This window comes from Misgurnus anguillicaudatus, chromosome 4, assembly GCF_027580225.2.
Source record: "Misgurnus anguillicaudatus chromosome 4, ASM2758022v2, whole genome shotgun sequence".
NCBI classification, from domain to species: domain Eukaryota; kingdom Metazoa; phylum Chordata; class Actinopteri; order Cypriniformes; family Cobitidae; genus Misgurnus; species Misgurnus anguillicaudatus.
In genome coordinates, this window is record NC_073340.2 from 35,753,611 (window position 1) to 35,776,298 (window position 22,688).

The following is a 22,688-nucleotide window of genomic DNA, read 5'->3' on the forward strand; positions in this document are numbered from 1 at the left end:
GGAGTCTCCTATTAAAGTTGTCGTCGGTACAACAGTAGTATCAATAAAGCCTGAAAAATCTGAAAGAAATTAACAAACATTAAATAAATAACTTATAAAAAAGAACTTGAAAGGTTTTAGACACTGACACACACATCATTTGTCAATTCAGTAATACAGTCCTGGAGACTATAACCCAACAGAGGATACAGTACATACCATCCTCAGTGGAGTCTTTTGTCGTTTTAACAATTGATTATCTTTATTAATTAACAAATTAAGGTTGAGTTTACCTTATACTGATATTACAGTGGCCAGTCTTAACAGTGGTTGATATTCAGCTCGTCTTGATTTAATTATTTATTTTGCCGAATGTAAAAAAAACCATCCATTTCTGAATGAATAGGACTCAGGAAGTAAAATATATGCCTGTCAGTAACACCTTACGGCAGATCACGTTGGCCAAAACACGACAAGAACCGCGTTTTCAAAAGATAGTGTGGGCAAACACAGACATTTGCATCTGGACTGGATTTCTCAGAGGACCTCTAAGTTCGGCGAAAAACAGTAGGTAAATTGCTTTGGAATTTTTACAGAGGTCGTAAAAGAAAAACACAGACATGGTCGATTCGGAAGGGATTAAAAACACAGAGGACCTCTGAGAAGCATGATTTTCTCAGAGGTCCCCCTGTAAAACGAATCCCGTCCGAATAGGGCTATAGCCATAGTGGCTGTGTACACGCTTAACTCAGAGTCACCCTACTTAGAGTCAACTGAACTAACTAATTGCAGCTGTTCTGTAACCATAAACTATCAGTTTCTCATCTCTGAGTTAAAGGATTAGTCCATTTTCTTAAAAAAAATCCAGATAATTTACTCACCACCATTTCATCCAAAATGTTGATGTCTTTCTTTGTTCAGTTGAGAGGAAATTATGTTTTTTTAGGAAAACATTCCAGGATTTTTCTCATTTTAATGGACTTTAATATATTTCATATATTTAACACGTGACCTTTCCACAGCATTACGCAATTATGTGAGGTCGCGCTAGCGGGTCACAGGACCGGAGATAGACGAAAAGTTGTGGTTCAACCTGATAAGGAACACTGTACACGGCACACCCCTCCCTTGCACGTGAGGCTGCATAATGTCATTGTAACTTTGAAGCGTTAAATGCGGCACATCGTTGAAAAGCTTAGACTTTCGGGATTCCATTAAGCGCACACACACAAAGCATAATAAGATTTAGTTACCTGAACCGTGCGGCGCCAATTTAGGATATTTACTTACCTTCAAAATCTTCCCTTTATCCGCTTTGGGAAATTGTTCATAAATCCCCAAAAGTCCAAGGAAATGGAATATCCATGCCTTTTAATCCAAAAACGATTTGTTCATCTCACAATCTTGATGTTTCTGACCAAATTACGATATAAATAGTGTATACAATTAGTTCACTAACGGACATTCGCGATTTATAATGAAAATATTCGGATGTCACGTTTATTGTGCAACGTCTGAGGAACAAATACGCCCCCTTGTGGAATTTCAGCCGTTCCGTAAGGGGCTAGAAGTGCATATTTTTATTTTTATGGTCAAAAATGACAATCGTTTTGCTAGATAAGACCCTTATGCCTCGTTTGGGATCGTTTAGAGTCCTTTGAAACTCTGTCGAAACTGCAATTTTAAACTGCATTGAAACTGTTACGTGTTGGGGTTCATTAAAGTCCATAAAATGAGAAAATTCCTGGAATGTTTTCCTAAAAAATACATAATTTCTTCTCGACTGAACAGAAGAAAGACATCAACATTTTGGATGACATGGCGGTGAGTCAATTATCTGGATTTTTTTATAACAAAATTGACTAATCCTTTAAAACTTGAACTCTGTGTTGACTTACTCTGAGTTGGTTGGACTTGCTTACTGAAACAGGCCCCTGATAGCTTCACCATGTCAAAAAAATTGCTAATTAACTGTTAATATTAAATATGCACTGGGAAAAAATTACCATTGAACTGACAGCCCTGTGGTCCATAATCTGTTCTGAAGGCCCATCTGCCTGTAACATTGACATTGGTGCTGTATGTTAAGCCTGTAAAGTCAGTCTGAAGTGATCCAGTAACTGAGAAATAATAGCTGGAGTCCATGGTGTCATAACCGGCCTAATGTTAAGAAAAAGATCAATGTCTACTTAGTCAATTAGATACAGATAATACAATTAGATTAGATTTTAATAAATTTTCATAATGTTCATACCTGTACATATCGCTGTGATGGAGCAATTCTACCGTAGTTCATTAAAACAAATGAGAGATGACCATTTGAAATCAAAACCACTTGAAAAGATGTTTCCTGTAAGTATATAAGCAGTTTTTCAATATTTAAAAGTTTAGTCATCGTTTTGCTATTGTTTTACTGGACAGAAGTAAGCCGAGTTTCTTACAGTTCCTGAAAATGAATAATATGCCACTCTGTCCCAAGTTGCAACAAAGACCCATGAAGCAGAGAAGCTCAGATCAGGGAAGTATTGGTTTATGTCTTGTGTAGCTTGCGTCAGGACATCGCCAGAGGTGTACTGCTGATATGAGATCACACCATTCAAACCATTATCAAGATCAGTCCAGAATGGAGCGATGATATCTTTGCCACCATGACCTGGGAAGCTGTATGGAGACCAGCTGTTCCATGGCCCATTAAAGGTCAAGTGTCCATTGTTGTTGACCTGAGAAACATGGATTTATTATGATGGACAGAATCTTTAAAAAGACATCTCCCAATCTTTCAGATCTGAACAGATTAATAAAGAATGAATTTCATATCAAATGTTTACTTACATAAATATGCTTGTATGTGTGTCCAAAAAATATAAACGGTTGCAGGAGGTAGATGACTGCAGAACTTCCATCATCAGAGCGTTCATTTTGTGTGTCTCCAACTCCAAATGGATAAAATGAGACTGAAATAAAGTAAAATATAATATGTAATCTGTATGTCTTTGGTCATTGAAAGAAACAATGGATATAATAGAATAAGGCCAGCATATACTATAACAACAATAAAATTAAATTCTATTTCTAAAATCAAACACAAATCATTAATTGGGATCTGAAAAGGAACTAGTTCACCACAGCTTTCACACACATTTTTTTTTTCAATTTAATACAATCACTCCTCATGCAACTTGAAAGGTTTTGGCACTGATGTAAACACCATTTGTCAATTCATTAATGCAGTCATACAGACAGTAACCCAATAGAGGATACAGCACATACCATTGTCAGTGGAGTCTCCTATTGAAGTTGTCGTTGGTACAATAGTAGTATCGATGAAGCCCAAAAAATCTTAAAGAAATGAAAAAACAATAAATAAAGAAAGAAAAGAACTTGAAAGGTTTTGTCACTGATGTAAACCACATTTGTCAATTCAGTAATACACTCATCTAGGGGTGACCCCGAATAGTCGAAGATTCGATGCATCAATAGGAGAAGCCTGATTCGACTAGCAATCTCACAGTCGAATCGTCGCAGATGTGTTATGAAATGAGGATCCTTTAATTTTGGCCGTATATGGGTGCACTGTGCACAACTCTGATTTCACATATAACAGCTTTCTCCCAATATATTAATATACAGCATATTATTATAATTCTGTAAATAATATGTAAAGTAGCAGCTTTCAATAAATATTTTTAAAATGCGTTAATAAATCCAGCAACTCCTGTGACCGGGGCTACACGTCCATAAGAGGTTTCTATGTTAAGGAACCATTGCCTCTTTGTTTCTACATTTAAAAGAAAAAGCTGCAATTCTGGCTATACTTTCGTTCTTTTAATAATTTCTTTATTTTATTTTATTAATAAATCACTCTGGGTTATCTGATTTATCTATTTGGCTTGTGTTTTGTTTTCGTGCACTTGAGGCATTTTGCACATTTGTTCTGCACTTTGTTACTTCTGACCTTATTTTATTAAAAAAATGTATTTATTATTAATGTAAATTCTCATCTAATTTACACGCGTAAAATTGCTGATCTCCGAGCACTCGTCTCTGCTCCTCGACATAATGGAGCAGCTGTATTTGCAAATACAAACACACGAAACGAGTTTGCACGAACATAAATGTGATCTTGGAAGCGTTCAGAGTAGCAGTCACATGAAAACATGGGTCGCACTTTTGACGTAGTTGAGAGCTCTGGCGCATAGTCTGTGACGTTGCCTGCTTAAACATCCGTTTGTCTCACTTTACATGCAACCGTGCAACCCGAAGATTTTCAAGATCTCCACTCTGGCCGGAGTTTTTAGAAACAATCGGTTTCAGAGGCGAGTTCTCCGTTTGCGTGTAAACGAGGGGCACAAACGAAGGTAAATCTCTCAGTTTTTAAAAATAACCATGTACGTGTAAACAGAGCCTAAGTCTGTACTGTCAGGACTCTGCCTTGAAGTCTTGTTATATTTGTATTTTGTCATGGTGGCAGAGTTCTGGCAGTCCCAGGCCTTGGGTGGAGGTTCATGCCTTGTTTTTTGTGTGGCATGTGCCTCCGGTGTCTTGTCTTGTGACCCCGCCCCCTCGTTCTCCTGCTTATTAATAATCATTGGTTTTCTCCCATCACCTGTTCCCGCTCGTTATCTTGTTTGGTTTTTCTTCTATTTAATGTCAGTGTATCTTTAGTTCTGTGCAGGTTCATTGTGTTCTGTTCTCGTGTTGTGTGTACGTTTCTAGTCTAGTCTAGTTACCAAGTCAAGTTTTAGTGTTATCTGTCAGAGTTATGTTTTATGTTGTGTACCCCCTCGTGGGGTTTTTTGTTTGTTAAATAAAGTGTTTTCTGTTTTCCCCCGACATCGTTTGCGTTTGGGTTCATCTGTCCCAGAGCCTCACGTGTACATTTTGAATTGCTTTTCGTTGTATAGATGTCGCACTATTGCGTGCTGGCCATGCTTGCGCATGCAGTTTAGCCGAACGTGCAAGGTGCTCTTCGTCTCATATTTAGAAGTTCATCAAACTAAACGTTAAGAAAACTGATGTTTTCGACGGGTATACGTTTTTAAAATGTATTTAAAACATAGTGGTTATCTTGTCAAAAGTTAAACTACAAAACAGGTAAGCCGTTTCTTTAAATTTCGGTGATGAAACGGAAAATATCTGCACTGAACCTACATTTATGCCTGACACAACTGTCTTTCTTGTGATTTAATATTATGGTCTGTGTTTCAAATGATAGAAAAGATTCCTGAAATAAAAAGATTCCTAAAAATAAATAATATCATCAGTTGTTTCTGTATCTAAAGTGAATGGAGATGATCAAAGTGAAAGCAAGCATGTATTTCTGTGCTAAATAATAACGCGTAGTGTCTATAAAATCATTAATTTCAGTGTTTTTATGAATTGTATATAAAGCTTTGTTTTTATAATTTGCAAGTAAACCAATTATTTGTCATTTCTCATTTGTCGTTTTTTTTGGTCATGACTGCTTTGACGCGCTTAATCTCCAAATTAAATAAAAACACTGAATTAGCCGAGGTTTCCAAGGCAGGATCACCTTTGTTATATTTTAAGGTTTAGTTATCAAAATGTTTTTTTGTCTGATGTTCTGTAGTTGTGGCTTTAAAATGTTATGAGGAATAATTAAACAAATGTTGCCTTACATTTTACCTTAAAAATATATAAATGCATCGTCAGTTTTGTCTTCGTTCATCACTTGAAAGAAAGTTTTGGTCACTTTATCAGAAAGTTGTTTATGTGTGCTAATTGTGAAAGAAAATAAAAGTTATCAATTTGTACCTGGTCTGACCCCCTCCCAACCCATGCACACACACATAGATAATTCGACTATCAGTCGACTACGAAAAGATTCGACAATTCTGATTCGAATATGTAAATCCTTAGTCGAGGACAGCCCTACGCTCATCCAGACTGTAACCCAACAGAAGATACAGCACATACCATTGTCAGTGGAGTCTCCTATTGAAGTTGTTGTCGGTACAACAGTAGTATCAATAAACCCCAAAAAATCTAAAAGAAATGAATAAACATTAAATAAAGAAATTATAAAAAAAGAACTTAAAAAGTTTTGGCACTGATGTAAACAACATTTGTCAATTCAGTTATACAGTCTTCCGGACTGTAACCCAACAGAGGATACAGCACATACCATTGTCAGTGGAGTCTCCTATTGAAGTTGTCGTCGGTACAACAGTAGTATCAATAAAGCCTGAAAAATCTAAAAGAAATGAAGAAACAATAAATAAAGAACTTATAAAAAAAGAACTTGAAAGGTTTTTGCACTGATGTAAGCAACATTTGTCAATTCAGTAATACAGTCCTCCAGATTGTAACCCTCAGAGGATACAGCACATACCATCGTCAGTGGAGTCTCCTGTTAAAGTTGTTGTTGGTACAACAGTAGTATCAATAAAGCCCAAAAAATCTGAAAGAAATAAACAAACATTAAATAAAGAAAGAAAAGATCTTGAAAGGTTTTGTCACTGATGTAAACACCATTTGTCAATTCAGTAATACAGTCATCCAGACTGTAAAAGAGGATACAGCTAATACCATTGTCAGTGGAGTCTCCTATTGAAGTTGTCGTCAGTACAATAGTATTATCAATAAAGCCCGAGAAAGCTGCCACACAGCTTTCTTACATCCGAGAAATATCTAAACAATACGTCATATGCTGTATGCATCCGATGCAGAGAAGCTCATCCACGCTTTTATGACCTCTAGAATAGACTATTGGAACTCATTACTTGAGGGATGCCACGCAAATCAGGTAAACAAGCTTCAGCTAGTTCAAAACGCTAAGAAGTATGAACACATAAGCCCACTTCTGGCATCTTTACACTGGGTACCAGTCAAATATCGCATACATTTTTAAATACTACTAATCACCTATAAATCCTTAAATGGCCTAGCACCTTCGTATCTTAGAGAATTACTATCAAAATACAATCCATCACATACACGGTCGTTAAATTCTGGTCTCTTAATTATCCCTAGAATATAAAAAGTGTCTAAAGGGGGTAGATCCTTTTCCTACTTAGCCCCTAAGCTGTGTAAAGATTTGCCATCCGATGTCCGAGAATTAGACACAGTGAATCACTAAATAAAGAAAACAACTATTCAACGTAACATGGAAGCAGCAACCAAAGAATTAGAGTGTGCTATCACTGTTGCCCCTGTAGACTGGTGTAACTTGCTAGACAAAGGCTTTGATGGTAAAGCATTCGCTAAGTTGTGTAATGATCTAAATATACCAGAAGTAACAAATATAAGAAAGGAGAGCAGCCTCCCTTTCGCTGGCCAGAACAGGGAATGTGGAATAAAGAAAAAATAAAGAGTATGAAAATTTGATTGACTAATTATATAGCTAATCAGCATTTGAAAACCAAGAAAGATGGAAAGAAGGAAAAGAGGAAAGCCTTGTTAGATGGAATGGACCTGTGGTAAAAAGCTAGAGGTTGTTAAAGTAAGGAAGCTGAAAGAGTGATGGCTGATAGAGAAGAGGTCAGAGCACAAGAGCTGGCAAAGCACAGAGAAAGAACAGAAAAGACACGATTGCTTGAACAGCCATTAGACACTGAAAACTAATTACCTGTGGTCACTAAAACAGTCAAGCCACCGCCCTATACACCGCCCACAACCTCTGCCTCCCACAATCAATGCCCTCCCTCTACTATACACACAATGAGCTCTCCCTTTACAACTCTCTCAGAAAACCTCCCTCCCTTTACAGCTTATCCAGTCCCAACCACCCCTGTTGCTTTACCAACTGCTAGCACACTGTATCCAGTTATGAAATTAACTATGCAGCTTAAAGGGGAAATAGAAGTTGAGGGAAATGTGGAACTGTATGATGAGATTCATGGAGACAAGGAAGGTTCAGTCAGTGAACAAAATCAAGCAATAGGAGGAGCTAGTCAGTATACCAGGACTCAGTAAGAACATCTGGACCAACTAATTGAACAAGGAAAGCCCAGGAAAGCCAAGGAAATAACAGAACTAACTAAAGACGTGAAGTCTTTGGGTTTAGCAGGGCTATCACAGGGCTGGAAATAAGATTACAAGAGGAAGAAAGGATGATTTTGGAGCAAGAAATGCAGGATAGAGAGAGAGCAAAAGAAAACCTGCTTAAACTACAAAAGGCCAGGGCAGTCCAGGGTATGGAACAGAGAAAGCAAGACAATGATGACAGGCTAGATATGAAAATGACACAAGAGTACCTAGCTCCTAAAGGTGGTGTAGATATGACAAAAATGTCGGGACCTGATGGATTAAGAACTTACAGAGCTAAGATGTTGGTAGAGGAGAGAAACAGAGATTTGGAATATAGGGACACATTAGCTTTAGACTTTGACCTAATAGAGGGCAGATCCCGATCATTAAAAAGCACCCCTAGAGGTGGAATAAATGAGCCATGTGTGAGTGTATTTCCATTGCGTACTAAAGGAAAAACAGCTGTGTATGTCCCATGGGCTCATAGGGATTTAGAGACTATAATAAATTTGTTGCCAAGTTTAAGAGACGGTGCTGGTCCCTGGATAGGTGCATTGGAGAAAGGAACACAAGGTACGAGATTGGCGTGGGTGACATTAAGGCCTTACTGGCAAAAATCACTAGCTTGAGGGAAATTGAGGATGTGTTGTGGTCAACAGGTATTGGACAGAGTGTGGTTTCATCTGATTTTGATGCCCAGGCTCTTGACTGTTACAGAGGCAAACTCTGGGGTGCCCTGAGAACTGAGTTTCCTATCAAGTTGACGGCACCAAACTGACCCCCGCTGCACTGGGTCAGGAGGACTGTGCACTGTGAATTGTTAAAAACTTGCAAACTTGGAAAAGGCAGGGGCTGAGAAAAGACCTCACTGACCCAAGAGACTTTGAAAGACTGTTCAGAAAGGAACTGCTGGACGCACTGTCAGTGTCTGTGCAAAACAGGGCTGGATGCCATGCCGCACAGCCAGTGGGTGGAGACACTGAAACATCATGCCTCCAAACACCAGAAACACGAAAAAGACGTAGAGCAACAAGCTAAAGGGACTGAACAAAAGCTGGCTCAAGTTAGTCTGGAAGAAAAGAAAAGACACAAAGACATTAGTAAGGCCCCCATGGGAACCTATGTCGTGGGATGGGCAGGGTCAAATGAGTCAGCGAGCCACTCTCAGGGCAAAACGGTGGCAACACACCCTCCTAACAAGTGTGAAAATGTAGCTGATCTTCCAAGACAAGCTGCGGAATTAAAAAAATAAAAAAATTGTGACAAACACTACAGAACCATGCTTGACTATCCATAGCAAAACACAGTAAAGCAAATGATGGCATTAATGGGAGCCGCAGGGTATTGTAGTTCATACCAGAGTTAATACCAGAATATGCCAGTAGGGTAAAGTAATTTAGGGAATTTAAACGTGAGGATGTGGAAAAAAATCAGACAGATGTTGGTATATCGTAGATAAAGCCCACCATGCCTTTGTATAACAGAAGGCATTAAAGACATGAAACTGAGAGCAGACTTGGGTTAAGAAGGGGATCCTGGTTACAAGCATTTGTTTGTAGATGGTTGATGCTATAAAAATGAGATAGGTTAAAGTTGCATGGGATATAGTGTGATCATGGGAGATCCAGTGGATGACAGATTTAAAGTATTGAGGCGTGAGAGGGTGTGGCATGGGCACATGTCTGCTCAGCGTGCAGATGTAATGGCCTTAATTGAAGCATGTGAAATTGGGAAGGGTCTGGAAATCAATGTATATACTGACTCCGCTTACGGGCATGGCGTGGTGCATTATTTGGGAGGAATATGGTGTAAAAACGGGTTTAAGCAAAGTAATGGCCACCCAATTAAACATCTTACAGAGATCACACAACTATTTGAGACAGTACCTCAATCAACTAAAGTAAATGTAATTAAGTGTGCAGCACACACAAAAGGAGACTCATTTATTGACAAAGGAATTGAAAAAGCAGATCAGGAAGCAAAATTATGTTTTTATTCAACTAAATAATACAATTTCACCTAAAACCTCTCCTCACAACAAGGTATAATCGTCTGAATGCAAATTAAGAACTCCACGGGGTAAAGCTGATAAGTGTGTTTGACTTTATGCAACGCTACAAATGTTTGACATCAAAGTACAGCAAGAGCGGATTGATCTGTATGCTACACAGACTACACGACTACATCATTGAAAAATAATAATCCACCCCTTTTGCATTACTTTATCCATTTTCCGATAATAAAGTATAATTAAAAAATATTGCTTTTTGCACGTTTGTTATTGAAATAAACTAGTAAGCTTTAAACAGAACTCCAGATCAATTAGTTTTGCATTATGCTATAAATAACAATGATTAATAATCTTCTGTCATAAATAATAAAGTAATAAGTTGTTGTAGACTGGTAAAATATGTTTTTAAATGAAAACTAACACACTTATTTATAATCATTTACAACCTCATACAAAGTCTTGTTAGCACAGATGTAGACCAGTCCCGTGTTAGTAGTGATGTAGAAGACATGTTATATGCTCAAAAGAGTAAAGATAAATTGGAAAATTGATTTCAGTACCTTTTGTTGGATCAGTGATTGTTCCAGCTGTTGAACAAAACAATAACCACAAAGATTTAATGTTTGGAAATGATAGTCAGTTCACATCTAATAATTTTGTTTCTTTTGAGAGAAAGATTCTTTACATATGTATTTGAAAGCAGAACAGCTAACAGTATAGTTACAAACATTCACAACTATTAATATATGAGTAAACTAAATAGTCCCCGTCCCCATGTACAGTGCATCTCTATCATTTGTATGTTACTAGAGAGTGAGACGAGGAAACAAGGAGTTATAAGAATACGAATAAATATAAATAATAACAAAACAATAAACGGGATGACTGGAAAATACACACATAACACTGACGATACTGGAAAAATGAAGACCAGCTGCAAATACACACCAACGGGCTGGATGGCGCCTTGCATAGCTGACACCACCGTCGGTGTATAAATGAGTGCATGAATGGGTGAATGTGAGGCAAAAACTTGTAAATCGCTTTGGACGGCCATTGGTCTGTGAAAGCGCTATATAAATGCAGTCCATTTACCATTTACCAATGAACTGAACACTGAAGGCAGGGGTAAATATACATGACTAATAATTATCTAAACAAGAAACAGGTGATGATGTTTTCACCTAAAACAGTAGACCAATCTGGGAACTTTACTCACCCACATGTCATCCAAGATGTCTTTGTTCAGTCGAGAAGAAATTAAGTTTTTTTTTCTCCATATAGTGGACTTTAGTGGACTTCAACAGTACACAGTTTCAATCCAGCTTCAAAGGACTCTTAACAATCCCAACTGAGACATAAGGGTCTTATCTAGCCAAACCATCATCATTTTTCACAAAAAACAACAACTTTTTAACAACAACTTCTCATCTGGCACTAGTCTTGTGATGCGCCAGCATGACGTATGCAAAACTACTGCTCCAATGTTTACAAGTGTGGAGAAATAGGACCTTTCAGTTGTATGTGGAATGATATTTATAAATGTCTTTGTGTCAGTTTATTGTTTAAAATGGCCCGCAAGTGTGCGCTTCACATATGGTGTCCCCCCACTTTTAAAGTCGTTTGTTTAGATTTTTTTAACCGCACATTGTCAAGTAAGAACAGGACCGAGCAGAACAAGGAAGAGTCTGCCTGTGTTGATGGGGCGCCGTAAGGGGGGATGCTTAGGATGATTCTAATGGCCCATAAACTTTGGAAGTTCCCAGCCATTGAATGTGCCTCAAGCGCAACCCCCTTATTTGGGCCCTCTCTCCCTCGCTGCGCCCCATCTTTCGTTTTTAGCGCGGTCTCACGGAGTGAGAAGTAAACTTCAGAGGATAAAGTGTGTGTATTTACTGCTATTTGCTAGGACATCTTTATATTTCTTTACTATAAATGCAGTTTACATAATGTGAGGAATACAAAACAGATACATTACCTGTTTTTTGTTATGATTCTGAGGCAAAGTCAGCCATTATAAGCTGTTTTAATTAACATAGCCGTATAAGATAGTTAACATAAACTAAAAATTCTATTAGTTACACACCCAAACATTTGTAACACAATATGCCAAGGAAGTATTTTTATGCATCCGAGGAGTTGATTATGATGTATAATAAATAGGGCTGTCAAAATAAACGCGTTATTAATGCGTTAACGCAAATTCATTTTAACGGCACTAATTTTATTAACGCGCGATTAACGTAACACGCAATTTCTGTTTGACCCACAGCTGGATGAATTGAGACGCAGCAAGTGACCCGCGCTGTCTAGATGAGTTGGAGCTTTTCATAAAAATAAGAACATTAACTCTTTCCCCGCCATTGACGAGATATTTCGTCAATCAAGAGAAAACGCTTCCCCACCAATGACGAGTATTTCCGTCTTTCCGCAATACCGCTATTATCCACTAGGTGGCGCCCTTCCGCAACTTTTTAAACCCGGAAGTATTGCCCTCTGGCAAGCTTCTGCATGTCCGTGTCTGTTTTAAAGATCGCTCTGAATGGGATCTCTATGAAAAGTCCGTCACAAAAATGGTTATTCACTTTATGAATAATGATAATAATAATACAAGCTTTGGACAAGCATTTCTTGACCCTGCATAATGGAGAAAGTACATTTCTAGAAAAGATGTATTGTTGTTGTTTGCCATTTTTAAATGTTACAATTTTATTGATGTGTTAGTATACAGTATGTCACTGAGACTCTGACTCTGTGAAAACCAGACTAAAGTCTCAAATTTTATTGTGAGCATCACAGTTTGATTTCAAGCATTAATTTCACTATGATTTTAATCACTGACATGACTACTCAGTAAATATTAAAGATATCAAGTTTATATTTTATATGTTCTTTACATTATGTAGGGTGATTTTATGTAGAAAACAGTAAACCTTACCAATGAACCTTATACATAGTTTAGTAGCATATTCTTCTTGGCAGAATTTATCATTATAATTAACTTAATTATTTCCTATTTTGTGTCACCATAGTGTCTAAATGTAAATGCAGTGAATGGGATATAAGTCGAAAACATTTTCCCCCATTTTGTGTCTCCCCAATTCTCAAACCAAAGTTACACCCTTGCACATACGTAACGCGTAACCTTTCCACTTAATTACGTAATACACAAGGTCCCACTGGTGCGTCACATGGCTAGTTTAAGATGAGAAGTTGTGGTTTAAAAGGTTTTTTTTGACAATGACGATGGTTTTGGTAGATAAGACCCTTATGTCTCGGTTGTGATCGTTTAGAGCCTTTGAAGCTGCATTGAAACTGTAAACTGTTGAGGTCCACTAAAGTCCACTATGTGGAGAAAAATCCTGAAATGCTTTCCTCAGAAAACGTATTTTCTTCTCACATGAACAAAGAAAGACAGAAACATTTTGGATGACAATGAGGTGAGTAAAGTATCTGGATTTTTTATGAAAGTGAAGTATTTCTTTAAAGACGCATATTGTCATTAAGAACACGTTAAAATATAGTTATGAGTAGCAACTCCTTGCTCCTCCCATTGTTTCGTCACAATGTCTTATGGGACTTATAGCGGATTAGGAACCCAGAAGTCTTCATTCAATGATTTCTTGATATCAAAAACACATCTGGGTACTTCCATGCGTTCACTATTCTTATGTATTTGAACCGGACTTTGACGGTTGGTGATGATGTAGAGCAAATGGAAATTTGCATAAGAACGCATATTGAGAAACGGCCTTATAACAGGGTTATAGAGGATATGAATAGCTTTTCATCTCCGGTAAATTGAATTCTCATCATTTTTTATATTTTTGTCGATCTAAATTATTTCGTAATATTTACATTGTGTGTGGGTGCAGGAGTTGCAGGTTTGCCACAATGAGTGGCAAAAGACAGAGCGGCAGCATTTAAGTACAGCGTGACATTGGTGAAAACACGGTGAAAACGCGTCAAAATGGGAAAAATCTGTTGTGCAATAGACTGTACTAACAGAATAACAAGAATTCAGAGCTATCGTTTTACAGACTGCCAAGAAACACCGAAAGAAAAAGTAAATTGATCGTTCATTCCAATGTCCACAGACCACAGGTGGGTTGATAAGTTGCTAGGGTCACTAACAAGCAGAGGGTTTATTTTCTACTTAAAAGTATTTTTCAAGTGTTTGTATTTTTCCGTGTTTTTCTTTGGAAAACATACGTTCCAAAGCATAATTTTTTTCTATTACATTTCATAAATAATACGTTTTTGTTTTACATTTAATATTTATGTACATGAACGTACTTTTACTCAAGTAAAAGTAAAACATTTAAATATAATTAGGTATAAAACACATTTTAATGTGCAATATTAAAGAATACACAGTATGATTGTATGCTTTAGACTGTAGTGAAGTAATGTTTTTCCCACGAGGAAAACGCGTCTAAATGAGAAACAGCTGTTGTGCGATAGACTGTACTAACAGATTAACAAGAAATCGGAGCTATCGTTTTACAGACTGCCAGAAAACACCGAAAGGAGAAATAAATAGATCGTTCATGCCAACGTCCACAGACTACAGGTGGGTTGATAAGTTACTAGGCTCACTATCAAGAGGTTTTACTTTCTACTTAAAAGTTTTTTTTAAGTGTTTGTATTTTATCTTTAAGTGTTTGTATTTTATCTGTGTTTTTCTTTGGAAAACATACATTCCAAAGCATATTATCATAATTTTTATTCTATTACATTTCATGAATACACATGTTTGTTTTAAACTTAATAAGTACATTAACATATTTTTACTCAAGTAAATGTACAGAATTTAAATGTAATTAGGTATTAAATACATTTTAATATGCAACATTAAAGAATACACAGTATGATTATGTGCTTTAGAATGTAGTGAAGTAAAATTTTTCCCAATACAAACACATTCTAATAAAGCACAGATGCTTGGAAAATGTAACTAATGTAACTATGTATTGTCCACCTCTGCTATCAAGTCCAACTAAATCTAATTTAAGCTGATAATTCTCAGTTTTACAAGCATGTGCACTGCAGCCGCTATGAAAACCAGCCATTTTGTTGAAGGTTTGCCACTCGACGGGGGCGAATTCTGGCGTGGTCACGTGGAAAAGTGACGTCAATGCATTCCCTCTATTTATTTCTTACCCTGGAGGGCCGGAGCACTGCATAGTTTAGCTCCAACCCTCATCAAACACACCTGAGCAAGCTAATCAATCATGATCACTAGACAATCACAGGTGGTTAAGTTTGATTAGGTTTGGAGCTAAACTATGCAGTGCTCCGGCCCTCCAGGGTAAGATTTGAATAGCCCTGGCCTATGACAATGTGTCTCCACCACAAGAAAGTTATGCCACTGAGTGTGGGTGTATTCACTGCTTACTGGATGGATTAAATGAGAAGTCAGATTCCAAGTTTGGGTAACCACACCTTGGCAATGACATTATTTACAGGGCAGAGATTTGATAATTGAAAAAGATAGGTATTTTCGACTTCATGCGTCACTGCAGAGACCAGATGGCGTATGACATTAAGTTTCATAAATTGTTGTCATACCCCGTTCGGTATGCGCAGCATACCATGGGGTTGAATACATCTGATGTTTTACTTCCGAAACTTCCTAGCCAGAAATGATTTATTAAATTCTTAATAATGGGACACATCAAAACTGAAATAAAAAGGTCTAGTAACATTTTTAATCTTCAAACTATCAGGGGCTTTTCACAGCGTGGCCGAATTGTTGAAAAGTTTTAAAAGTTTAATTAAGAACAGACCCATTTATTTATTTAAAAGAAAACATTACATCTATTTAGGCCTAACTACTGTACCAATGATTCCCAGTGTCCAGACCAGAAGAGTGCTGTAGCCAGTTAATGTACTTTGGAGAGACAACAAGCTTCCCACATTTTAAACTAAATTACTTTCAATAAACTTCCTCTTTGTGTTCTTATTAAATATAAATGCTGTCTTACAACTGTTTACACAAAAACACCATCCCTTTTTAAGTTATTTAAGTAATCCTTAGTTCTCTAAAGAACTGGTAAGCTTTATACAAAACTTTAGACAAAGTACCTTTTGGATTCTGCTGTCTGATTAATAGTCTTTAGAAACAATAGTCTGTTGTAAACTGGTAAAATATGACAAGGTGTCATTTTAAAACGAAGACTAACACATTTTTTATTATCATTATATTGCCTTCTTTAAGGCACAAACCTAGCCAAAAGTTAGCAAACTTTGATAACAGTACCTTCCACTCCAATGGTTATTCCATCTGTTCAACACAAAATATAATTAGAAAAAGTTAATGTTTAACTTTAACTTGATGACTTAATGTGTCTTTCCAAAGAAACAAGAAAGATTCTTCAGTTGTGTACTTAAAGATGCGTTAAACACTCACCAAAAATCAACAACATCAGACACACAGACAATGAGATTAAAAATCTCATTGTGTCAAACCTGCAACTCCTGCACCCACACACAATGTAAATATTACAAAATTATTTAGAGCGACAAAAATATAAAAAATTATGACAATTCAATTTACCGTAGATTAAAAGCTACTACAGAGCAAAATCACTGAGATTCTCTCTTGATCGATTGAAGTAGAGTAGAGATGCTGTTGAAATCTGTGACTTTATTAATAAATGATAGGTGGAGCTTTACAACTGGAACGAGAACGAAAACTGTAGAAGTACCAGTTTTTCTTTGTCTTAATGTGAAATTTCTATTTTTAACCGTTTGCTTCCTTATTCACCTGTCATTCAGAAAGATGCTCTTTGTCATTGAATGAATAGATCTGAATGCAGAAGGAATGAAGGCTATCAATTTCAAATAAATTGTGAGGATACAAACACAGTTTTTATCATTCAAGCTTATCATGCAGGCCATTTTAACTACGTTTGGCAGTATAAAACCACGCTCGAACTGATTTTGCCAAGTGGTTGATGTCCTCAGGGTAACATATTGTGTTGACCCAAGGACAACATTTTTCTAAATAAAACCTAAACCCACCCCAAACCCCAACTCTAACCATAACCAAACCCTAAAATCAGAGGGACATGATAAGTGAAAAACAATGGTCTAGAAACAGCTAATCCTAGTTGTAAGCTTAAACTTAAAACAAACTGTAAACTTTTTTCTGAAATCTGATTGGTTGATTGAAATGTTGTCCCAGGGTCAACACAATGTTGCCCTGAGGACATCATCCACTTGGCAAAATCAGGAGAACCATAAAAGCCACAATGACCCATAAAACGAACATATATTTGGTTTCTTGTGATGTAGAGGTCATATTTAAAGTATGGGTTGCCATGCATTGGCAAATACGTCACTTTCACTGATAATATAATATTTTTATTTAAAGTAATAAATGTATAACATTTTTGAGAAATATTCAATGTTTTTTATAAAAAACATGACATGTGAATGTACAGACTAATACACAACTTTAGGGTTGTAAACATATATTAAATAGAAGTAAAGTTTCATTTTACCCTAAGGCGGAGTCTACAAAATTCCCATGACGCCCACACAACACCACAATTCACCTGCGAACATGGAACAGCATGCACACAATGTTGACTCTTTCGTTTTGGTTTCTCTTCATCGTGTTTACTTTACACAAAGACAAGAACAATAAATCAATTTTATTTATAAAGAATCATCATTTGAACCAGTGCAGCAACATTCCTAATGACACTTCGTGGAACTTAATGTCAGAAGCATCACCTTGGTACATAACTAAACCCGTTAGACAGGTAGAATAAGAACAACTATATGACGATCAAGATTATTTACTGTTACCCAGTTGGAGTGTATAATTAATAATCACAGATTGTTTTAGGGGGATCTGCCTCAGCAGTCTAAACTGCTAAAAAAAATAAGAAAGAAGAGGAAGATCTTTCTTGTTATATGCATTATACATGTAGTGAACAGCGTACAACAAACATTCCAGACCTCTCCCCAATTGCTTCATTTGGAGTGGATTTTGGTGGGTAAACATAAGCAAGTGTCCAGTCAATCAGGTAAGGCTGCTCGGACATCTTTAATGGCTGACCTTCGTGCCAAAGCGGAGAAGAAAATGACGTTTTGATTGGCCCACACCATCTCTGTTTATCATCCTTTCAAAAACCCTTTCACCATCTGAAGGGCTGATCGTAAATTCCTTAAGCACACAGCAAGGCTTTACAAAGTATTGGCTAAACCAAAGGACAAATCTGCACATCCTTCCACCACCAAAATGGACTTAAAACCATCACCCGTTGACTTCATACTCATTTAAAGACACTAGCATTCTGAAATAAATCTCTTTGTTATGAAACTGTTCAAATAATCACAGTTATTAACGTGTGAAAGAATGAATGAATGCATGTTTGATATATGGTAACATTTTGCTGTCATGTTTATACTTTTTACACTCAGGACAATGCCAATGTTATTTCAGAAAGGGTTTGGTAAGTGGAAAATGCATAAATGAAATTCTGAAGACAAAGTTAAACTTTGTACTTTATGCAATGCAAATGAGTTACTCGCAGTAAAGAGAGATGGACCATCTTCTGTGGACTTCCTCTGACATCAACAGCCAATCACGGCTCTGCATCAGGAAAGCTCCAAAATGCAAACTCCTCCTTATCTAAAATGTTATAAAAGTTCCTTTTTTCCAGTCATTCCTCGTTCTGAGTCCTCCTGAAAAGAGAGACATTAACAGAGCACACCTACGTTTTGAGTCTCGGGCCCTGTGCTAAGAGGCCCCCCATCGCTCAACAGGGCACCCAAGTTCTGAGTCTTCCGCTGAGAGAGACAATAACAGATCATCAGAAAACCAACCAAGTTTCTGAATCTCTCCTTGAGATTTTACAGCTCCTCGTTCTGAGTTCGACAACAGAGACTGTCCCAGATCTACCACAAGTTCTGAGTCTCTGGCCTGTGCGTCCAGAGACTGAGCGGATAACACCACGTTTTGAGTCTCATTTTTTGTGATTCTAAAGCCAGTGAGATCCTTTAGATAAACTTAATATCTAGCATGGAGATCAGAAAATGTTTAACCTCATTGTAACGGGCCTGTTTCATAGCAATCTAGACAAAAAAAATTGTCTCTGAATTAAAGCTGCCTATCCTGACTAGCTTTTCATCAAATATTCTCAATTACATCAAAATAATAAAGGAACGTGGATGGCTATCCGCTGCAGGTTTTGGTGCAGGTGTACAAGAGCAACAGGTGGAGATTTCTGCCAAGAAAAAAAATTGTTGGTTGTGGTTCTTACAAACTTTAAAGGGTTCATTATATTTACTCATTTCCAGAGGCTAGCAGCCAGCAACAGACAAATTAAACTTATTTGTTGTTGGAGTTTTGAAGACATTGTTGTAACACAACTCCCAAATTACACAGCCTACAAAGCCTCTGCTAAACTAGTAGTTTCAAATACTCAAATCAGTAGTTTTTAATGTACTCTACTGTCACCAACAAATATGCAACATTCAAAGTCAATCAAATCAACTTCTTACATATTTAGATGCTTGGTTTGAACTTTATTTTTACAATATGCTTTTTGTTTTAAACACAATAAAGTATTTTAAAGGAAAGACTATAAAAAGAAAATTGACAATCAAACTAAATCTTATTTTTATACAGAATAATCTCAAAATATTCATCAAAACACGTACAGTGCTAATCCTTCATTGGTGTGTTAGTAAATGTTAAGCTATAGAATAGAAACTTTTAAGATTAAAAATCGTGCATTGTGGAGATGTCCTAGAAGATGATGCAGGCACTCAAGAGTGAAACCAGCAGTATCATCAAACAACCAGTCAGACCTGGAGCTCCGGACGCTCGTACTAATTCTGGAGCCCATGTGCCTGTGAATAGGATTTAGTGCATGATTAAGTTACAAAACACAAATTGATAAGACTTTAAAATAAAACAGTCCTTTAATTTCTGTTAACGTAGCGTTAAGCATATTAAAGCAAATGTTTACCTGCATTTCCATCAGACCAGACGAAAGGACCCATTGATATAGAAGAACTGTCACGGAAGTCCAGAGACCTACCGACCCTCTGGTGATATCCAGAGCCACAGTGCTAAAAGATTGAAAATGTTTCATCAGATAATATATAATTATACTATTGAAGACCCCCCCCCCCCCAAAAAAAAGCCAATAAGAGCACAAGTTAGAGTATTACAATGATTTAGCTCCAGTATTCACTGGTGCGTAATATTATTAATCCCAAATAATTTAATCTTCTCATAATAAATAACATGATAGATAATGTGAACCGCAATTCACATATATGTTTTTTTAGGCCATTATGCATTGATTGTAAACAATATTAAACAGCCATTATATACAGCATCAAAGTATTTTGTGTACTGTAAATATATATGTATATATTTGTAAACTAACCGCTGAGCAGTGATTGTTGGCCAGAATACAAAGATGAACAGCACAGTGCAGGTAAACTTTAGTGGAGTTTGAGTTGAAGATGAACATCTTGAAGGAGAAACGGCTGGATGTTGAGACACCATTCTGAAGAAGCTTCACTGTATTATCATGTGGATTTGGACACCTGAGGATAAGGAGGATTATTTATTTAACCCTTTAAATGTCTTTAAAAACGTTACAGCAAACACAAAGAAATGTTTGTCTCTTACTCTCCAGTGATGAGATCCCAGCGCAGACTGTAATCTGGATCATTCACAGGTGTAGCCCAACATGTGTCAATCACTGTCACCAACTGTCGACTGTCAACCCCATCAACACGAACCTCAACAAAAATCTGCTGGTTGAGTTCTGCATTCACACTACCATTGAAGGGCTGAGAGAACCCAACATCATGATATGGGATCATTCGGACCTGATACATCCCTTGACCAACAAGATTCTTGTTCACACGACTGGGAAAACAACAACACATATCAGTTAAAATAAATATATGGGATATAGCCACTGATCTATATAAATGACTGGATTACACATAGAACGCTAACGTAACAGCTAGAAGTGAAGCTACCAGAAGAGTTTGAGTGACCATCTTGGTACTCCCAACCGGCAGAGGGCATAATTGACTTACATTCAAAATCATGATCTAAATTCATCTGGTGAATTACAGGGTATCTGTTTTTTGCAGTGCATAGTAGTGCTTGTTGTTTCTACAATCACAAATGCAGACATGGTTTTAATGTTTTAGTGTCTTTACCTTACCAATCCGTTACGTTCTGCTAAAGCCGCGGTGGTAAAGTTGATTGATCAGCTTGGTCATCTGCATTTTCTGGTTCAGGTTCAGCTCATATTGATATGGTAGCAAAGATTAAATTATCTCCTGTCAGTATTGCATTAGGAGCTAATCTTCCAAATACGGTAAGGAGCGTCACATTTCTGGCTGACGTCAAAGGTATTCAGGCCAATCATAAATGTACTGGTTAGCTGGCCAATTGAAGGACACTGCACTTTTTAGAATGAGCTTTGTACAAAATCAACGTATTTCAAGGACGTAGGGAATAAAGGAGCAACAATAATGTCCATTATGTGGAAAATAATGTTTTTTGAACCATAAACCATGCAAACACATTGCATTACACCAAATTGCACCGTTTTAGCAATGTAATAGGGGCTCTTTAATTTAACAGAATGTTAGGGCTTACCAATATGGCAGTGCGGTGGCTTCACAATTGTGACGTCATGCACAATCCAGACATTTATTTAGATCAGTGGATTTTCTTGTTGTGTATAATTATGTATACTGACAAAGTAGAAATAATTTTTTTACCTCTCCAGTGGGTTGATTTCTATCATAGAAAGTGTTTGGGTTTGGGGGTAAACACAGCTGAATGATATCTGCAGAATTCTCTCTCTGCTGATGAGACCTTCAGATAATCCTGGTGCTCCCAAAATAAAGTTCTCATAGATGATATGAGTGCCATTGGCCTGTAGATCACAAACATAATTTTTAGTTAAAAAATGAGAAAGATCAGAAAATGATTTAGATTGAACAAATTGTAAAATGTAGCTATAGTTTGAGTGTATTTGAACTAGGTATGTTAACAGTTAATCGATCTTCGATAATAATTAAATCGATAAAACTTAACGTTTGTCGAATAAGCACAATCATGCACATGTGCGCAGTGCCTGCTCAAAACACATACAGCCGGAGAACAAAAATGAAATGAGCGCGCAGAAGTTAAACTAGCCATGATCACAACGATGTTCGATGCCAAACACACACCTGGGCTTTTTAACGTCATGCGAGACGAGGCTGGCTGTCAGCGCAACGAAATGGCATCCGCAGTGAATCTGATAGGGTCTGATACAGAAAATGCAAATACGGTTAGGATACAGAAAGCAAAGACCCTCTTCAGGGAAGCCTGCAAGATTAGCATAGCAATGCTGCTAACACTGTTATAAACGGAAAGAGACAAGAAGCCGTATTCTGTCAAGAAACTGTAAAATGTAAACTGTAATTTACTGTTGTTACACTTTGAACGCCCGCCACATATATCACTGATCATTATTGACTGGTTGAGATGCTACACGCCACCGAAGTTGACTGTTGCATGTTTTCTAATGCAAGTTTGCCATCTCCATAATATAAGCATCTTTGCTAAAAAGTATGCCGCAGGTCTAAGCCGAGGTGATGACAGGGAAAGTGCCTTTCTTGGATATAATTACAACAAATGGTGTATCGACCCAGAAAGTGAGGT

General features: G+C 37.1%; 2 protein-coding genes and 1 long non-coding RNA gene across 3 annotated transcripts in view; all 3 read right to left on the minus strand.

The window, feature by feature from the left end:
- Positions 1 to 1,940: 1,940 nt before the first annotated feature.
- On the minus strand, positions 1,941 to 6,127 carry LOC141363658 (sushi, nidogen and EGF-like domain-containing protein 1). Its single transcript, XM_073866515.1, has 7 exons — positions 6,116 to 6,127; positions 5,917 to 6,049; positions 3,250 to 3,318; positions 2,812 to 2,933; positions 2,421 to 2,699; positions 2,234 to 2,329; positions 1,941 to 2,139 (listed from the first exon to the last, which is right to left on the minus strand). Exons 1-7 carry the CDS (start codon positions 6,125 to 6,127, stop codon positions 1,960 to 1,962), a joined length of 891 nt encoding a protein of 296 aa, XP_073722616.1. The 3' UTR covers positions 1,941 to 1,959.
- On the minus strand, positions 6,125 to 16,614 carry LOC141363737 (uncharacterized). The gene is made up of 4 exons (XR_012369357.1): positions 16,242 to 16,614; positions 10,540 to 10,566; positions 6,332 to 6,400; positions 6,125 to 6,193 (listed from the first exon to the last, which is right to left on the minus strand). It is a non-coding gene; the product is annotated as an uncharacterized lncRNA (long non-coding RNA).
- Positions 16,615 to 19,517: 2,903 nt separating this feature from the next.
- LOC129420657 (alpha-tectorin-like) overlaps positions 19,518 to 22,688 on the minus strand; it is a 34,182-nt gene continuing 31,011 nt past the window's right edge. Inside the window, exons 26-30 of the mRNA XM_073866516.1 lie at positions 21,758 to 21,915; positions 20,643 to 20,885; positions 20,395 to 20,557; positions 19,969 to 20,071; positions 19,518 to 19,849 (exon numbers count right to left, since the gene is read on the minus strand). Coding sequence (XP_073722617.1) covers positions 19,746 to 19,849; positions 19,969 to 20,071; positions 20,395 to 20,557; positions 20,643 to 20,885; positions 21,758 to 21,915 — 771 coding nt within the window. The 3' untranslated portion in view covers positions 19,518 to 19,745. The remainder of the gene's footprint in view (positions 19,850 to 19,968; positions 20,072 to 20,394; positions 20,558 to 20,642; positions 20,886 to 21,757; positions 21,916 to 22,688) is intronic.

Bases quoted from the DNA above. Each gene is read 5' to 3' on its own strand.
- LOC141363658 (XM_073866515.1), bottom strand. The intron at 3,319-5,916 runs GTATGTGCTGTA...CATTTCTTTAAG, and splicing joins AGGAGACTCCACTGACAATG to ATTTTTTGGGCTTCATCGAT. The intron at 2,140-2,233 runs GTATGAACATTA...TCTTAACATTAG, and splicing joins CATCACAGCGATATGTACAG to GCCGGTTATGACACCATGGA.